Raw genomic sequence first — 5,963 nt, 5'->3', positions numbered from 1 at the left:
CTCTATCACTCTCTCAGGGCTTTCCAGAACCATTCCTGAATCTAGAAGTCAATCATTAACCTTCACAGTTTAGGAGTTAACTCTTGGTTTGTCGGCACCTATTTTTGTGCATTACATTTCAAGTAGTGTGTTTTGCATGAAGCACTCCAGAAATGTTCCACAAATGTGAAAAGGAGGGACAAACTTGACCAAAGTTCCCAAACATATACTAGATGGTTCTGAGGAGATCCCTATAATGCATGCTTCCAAAGAAGATACGTGTTTTTTTCCAGAAGGGCAAGTTATCTATTCCTTCATGGGAGTCAGAGGAGAGAGATAATTCTCGTGTCACTTATCAAAACAAACTGAAGCAGAAGAAGTAAACAGTTGCCTGAAATGCAAAAAAGCAATTTTAAAAAATTAATAAATGATGAGACTATTAACAGCACATGAAAAGGGCTTGCTTTTTTCTTCTCTTTAATATGATTTTTACCTTAAACACTGTGTCCCTTTAGGAAAAGGAAGAAATGTTAATAAAGGAACCTATCACTCAAACTTAATTTTTAGTATGGCAAATAAACTGCTTTAATGAAAGGGCTGAAATCCCCAGGTTTGCACATTAAATTTTCATTCGTAGTAGAGAATGGAAATTATTGATTCAGCCGTGGCACCATGCATTTTGAATCCTATAGTGCCTCAGAAGCCCACGTTACTGCTGGGTGCAAATGTGTTGGCAGTGTTTTGATTCAGGGTGAGCACAGGGTGGGAAAGGGGGTAGATAAAGGGACATGGATAAGGGAAGGAGGCAGACAGGCTCTTCACAGATAAAAAATAATCAATGTGCTTGTCTCTTAAGACCCACTCAGATAAAACATCTGATGACATGGTTGGGCGGGGGGTGCATTCTGAGACCTGAAAATCTGGGTTCACCCAGTCTTTGGGGAAGGCTTGATGCCCTTATGGAATACTTTAAAAAAAGAAAAAAGCAGAACTGATGACTGATGATTTGATCCTAAGCCCCTAGAGAAGAGTTTGAGTTTCAAGAAAACTGTAAAGAAAAGTACCTTCTCAGTTCAAGGTCAGGGTGTCCATCAAGGGAAGAGCAAATGTCTGACATTATAATGCTGGACTGGATAGCACAGAAAATCAATCAAACCTACAAATACAGCTCTCAACCTGGTGTGGACTCATCAAAGAATCAGGTGACATGAACATCCCTTCTTTACTTAAAGCATGAAAATAGGTATGTTTTTCCTCTGAAAGAAATTAATCCTCCTGCCTCTCAGAGGACTACCCTATAATTAAACAACTCTTGATTATTTCCCCCTTAGAGAATTCATAGGAATTGATTCTAAGCCTAGACTGAGGCAGCCTGAATCAGGCCCATTTTGGGGGGTTTTGTGTACCACAGACTGTATGAAATCAGAGAAAGCAATCATCTGTAGAAATAAGCTAACCTCAATTGCAAAAGTAAGCTGCTTAGAAAAGAAAGATAATCACATAATATATTCCAAAAAGAGAAAGGTTTTGCTTTGTTTTTGTTTTTATTACCTCTCAGCTAAGATTATCTTATACCAGCAGTCTCCTCTGTCAGTTTGGATGTTGGAAAAGTAGCTTTATTGGACTAAAAAGTTCTGGTTTTGTGTTTTCAGACACTGAGAGCTGGTGCCATCTATAGATTTCCATTCTGGGAGGTTTCTCTTTTGTCCTACTTTGCGTCAGACCTGCTGTCGTGAGGATAAGAGCGCCCAGGAGACACTTCCCTGCGGTTTAATAGGCTATGAAGGATGGGTCTCATTAATCGGCTGGCAGCTGCCCCTAAACAGGACGCTGCCTGGAGGTGGTGGAAGAAGGGTAAGGGAGGCTGAAGAGGGGGCAGATTCCATCCAGATCACCACTTGCTGCCCAAGGAGGGTCCCAAAGCAAACAGCACCACCTCCTGAAGGATCCCACAAGTGAAGTCTGAACGGAGAGCACAAAAATCCAGCCATAGAAACCTATACCTCCTTCTGGAGGAGCGAGCTCCGGGTTATAGTCTTTCTTTTCTGACTTAAAATAACCCCTCCTGAGATATTATCTACCTGTCTGATTATTTCAGATTGCTGGAATGTTACTTTTTCTGTCATTTCTTTACCATGTTCTCATTGATTTTATAGTATCTGTCCCTATTACATAGTGTGTTTATTTATAACTGAGTTTTCCTTTTTGAGTCTCGGTTAGGCAGGTCCTATCCACCCTTACATAAAGACATGCTGCCCAGCCTAGCACACAAGGTCTCCTGACTTGGCCCTGTCCACCTCCCATCCTCACCTTTTCACCTCCCTGTCCAAACTTAGGCCACGCTATTCATATGCTGTTCCCTACTCACAATGTTTTCCTAACGTTTTCACAGATTTCTAAGTGCTGTTTCCTCTGCCTGGAACAGCTTTTCTGCCTCAGCTCTTCCCTTGGCTCAGCCCTGCAGACTCAGGCTCACACACAGACCCTCTTGGTGGAGTCTTGAATTCCAAACACCCCATCTGCCCTCTGGATTAGAGGTCCCACAGCTCATGGCCCCTTCCCTTTACTCAGCCCTCACCTCACTAATCTATAATGGCCTGTGTCCCCCATTCAGTAGAGTGACAGTAAATGTTCTTTGAATAAATAAAGGAATACTACTTTCAGCTCCCCCATAACCTGGACTTATTAGATCAACAGAATGAAATTTAACCAGTGCCTCCTGAGTTGGCATATCACCTCTTACCTTTATGGTTTTGGTCTGGAGTCTGAGTCCATTTAAAGTGTTGATGGCTTTCTCTGCATCCTTTGGATCAATATAGTTAACAAATCCATACCCTAAACTCTGTCCTGTGGAAACATTTAAAAAGAGAGAGAGAGAGAGAGAGTGCTCAGTATCTTTATAGAGGCAACACTTCCCATTGCAATGAGTCAAAACCCTCCTCTGGTCTATGGCTCCTCTTATACCAGTGTTTACCCCTAGATTGGGAGGTTTCCAATTCCTCCTTCTCTCACTCTCATCGGCCTTTAAACTCACAGGAGCTGCCCAAGCTAAAAACAGGTAAGTGTCCCTGCACCTCCACACCAGATATACACATGTGTTATGATCAGGAAGAGGAAGGACAGGGTAGCTGAAAGAATGCAGTTATGGTTTGTTAGAAGAGACTTGAACTGGTGTCCTGGGGCTTTCCCTACCAGCTATGTGACTTTGTAGAGAAGTCATGTAATCTCCCATTTTACCCCTGAATCTCTACTCTGGAGATAACAGCACTTACCTCAGACAGGTTTGAGAGAGTTAGTGAGACATCGTATATAAAATGCCTATCAAGTACATTGCCTAGAACATAGTAGGTGCTCAACAAAAGATGGCTATGCTCTGCTTAGTCCTGTAAAATTGGGGCAAGTGCTGGATGCAGTAGCTGTGTCTATTGCCTTGGTCATGCTAGCCACACCCACACTCAGAGGGGTGTAGCAGGATCTGAGCAGCAAAGACTAGAGACTTTTATAGTGAAGGATGCAGGCATGGACAGAATTTAAAGCAGTTGCTACAAATCATTCTTTGCCTTCATCCTCCCTTGAGCCAAAGAACAATTTTAAAAAGGAGGGGGGGTGTGGTTCTATTAGAAAGAATTTGAAGGTCTAACACAAAGAAGAGAATGAAAACACATTCTGCAAAGAACATTTAGCTATGTTAGGTGGAGATGGCATCAACTTGTCTGCAAAGAGAGGTAACAAGTGACAGGGCTCCCCGCTAAGTGAAATAAAAATAATGTGCTTGCGATCGTGCCACTGATTATAAATAGTCCATCAGCTCTGCCATGTGTCATCAGCCAGAAATACCATTAGGAAACTTTACATTTTCTGACATACCCTTTAAGAAACACAGAGCTTGGGGTGGCTGCAAAACCAGCTTGAACTTCCCCGGCAATGTTATTGATTTGTGGGCAGCAGCAGAGTGAAGGGGAGGAAAATGACAGGACGTCACATGTCAGGAAAGACTGATTACATAAAGCTCTCTTTGGACTACGGGGGCCAGGGCTGGGAGACAATACAGCAAAAAGCCTGCCATGTCCTGGTGGCAGGAGCCCATTTCAGCAGCCAAAAAAATCTTTTCAACAGCTTCTGTTTTGCTGGTAAATGTCTGTGTTTGTGTTGGTTGTAGGAGGGAACCTGGGAAAACAAGTTAGGTTCTGGATCAGAAAGTGGGTGACTTTGTTATCCTTTATAGGTTGGAAGCAAAGAGAATCATGAGTAAATTCAATGGCATTTGTCCCCCAAATGAAAGCCCAAAATGACAATATGTTTCAGTAGGATATTTCTTTGTGTTTCGGAAGAACAGGATTAGAATAGGAAAGACAGGGGCAAACTTTGCCAGATATGTCCTTCACAAGCCAGAATTAATAACTGAAGAGGGAGGAGAAAATGTTGGGCACTCTCCAGCTGCTGGGACCCTTCTCTCTTTCCATATCACTGTGTGTGTGTGTGTGTGTATGAGAGAGAGAGAGAGAGAAAGGTGTGTGAATTACAAGATCCTGCCACATGTTCCAAGAAACTTCATTTTGCAAATATAAAAATACTAGACTAATTTCATTGGTTTAAAAATATCACTTATCCTAAATTTGGCTCCACCTCATCAAGCCTAACAAAATTCACCTAATTAAATCCATTTTCATTATGCAAATTTCTCAGTCATATTTACCTTGCATATATGAGAAGCCTTAAAAATTGCTGTAATAAAATATTCTTAAAATCGCTTTTTTCTTTAAACACAGTCATGCACCAAGTTAAGCTGCTTTGAAAGGGCGTTTTTTAAAACAATTATCTCAGTGATAAACCTTATGTATGAGTTTTAGGAAACTGGTCAGATGGTCAATCTATCTAGCCCAAATTAATTTCTGTAAAGTTAAAACGAAATATGAAAAAATATAAACAAAACACTCACCACTGAACTATAAACATTAGGCCTAACTCACACTGAAATAGTTCTTCATTCATCATACTGATGGAATATGTGGAAGAATTTATATATAAACAAAACACTCACCACTGAACTATAAACATTAGGCCTAACTCACACTGAAATAGTTCTTCATTCATCATACTGATGGAATATGTGGAAGAATTTATCATGCTTACCAGTGGTGCATGTTCCTGATACAGTACCCTTCTTTCTACAATTATTCATATATTGACAGAAATCTAAAATAAATACAGTGAGTATAATTTTTACATATTTTTTCTTTGTTTTAGACCTCTGCTTCTGGAGGAAGGAAAATGTACTCTGTCTCAGGTCCTAGGAAGGCTTGAAGGTTAAGTGAAGAAAAGGACTCGTGCCTGGCAAGATGTGCCTATCAGCCTACCTGCCTGTATCAGTCCCAAGTCTACCATCACCTTAGTACCTGACTGCAATTAGCACTATCGTGTTATCATTATTTGCTCTAGGTTTAGAAAGAGACTGAATTTAACGTCAAGAAGGAGGGTGCTTTGGAGAAAACTATAAACCATCATTTCAGAAAGGAAGGGGGGGAAAGATGAAGGTTCTCTTTGATATAAAATAATGAACTGCAAACTCTAAAACAGAACACTGCATCGAACAAGAGGAGGACAGAGGTGGGAAAACCTTGCCTGTGAATTGAAAGATGTGAGATAAACTGGCAGCACAATGAAACTACCTGTGGTTAGCCTAGTTCACGACCAGGCTTTCTTCACATGCTTCTCACCATCATAGGAGGAGTCCAGCTAAGGCTAATAAAAATACTCTATGGATCTAAGCGTTCTCTTTTAAAATGCCCTAGAGAGGACTAAATCCCTAGGTAGAAAATATAAAAACTCAAGCCACATTTCTTTTAGAAGCTGTTTTAGTAGTGGGGGAGAATAAAATGAGGAAGAGTTTTATGTTTTAATTTTGGTGGCCGTATATTGGTGATGGGTTTTGTATTTTCAGTTCTACATTTAAGTGAACATGAAAAATACAGATGAAACACATT

General features: G+C 40.7%; 1 protein-coding gene across 8 annotated transcripts in view; it reads right to left on the bottom strand.

Moving 5' to 3' along the window:
* Positions 1–5,963, bottom strand: part of ELAVL4 (ELAV like neuron-specific RNA binding protein 4) — a 91,332-nt gene that overhangs the window by 23,542 nt on the left and 61,827 nt on the right. For all 8 annotated transcript variants that reach the window (XM_008575199.1, XM_008575202.1, XM_008575206.1 and 5 more), the window contains exon 3: positions 2,723–2,826. In XM_008575199.1, coding sequence (XP_008573421.1) covers positions 2,723–2,826 — 104 coding nt within the window. The remainder of the gene's footprint in view (positions 1–2,722; positions 2,827–5,963) is intronic.

Source organism: Galeopterus variegatus, unplaced genomic scaffold (genome assembly GCF_000696425.1).
Source record: "Galeopterus variegatus unplaced genomic scaffold, G_variegatus-3.0.2 Scaffold1155, whole genome shotgun sequence".
Taxonomy (NCBI): Eukaryota; Metazoa; Chordata; class Mammalia; order Dermoptera; family Cynocephalidae; genus Galeopterus; species Galeopterus variegatus.
Note: the sequence above shows the minus strand (reverse complement) of the source record. Positions and strands in the feature narration are given on the sequence as shown.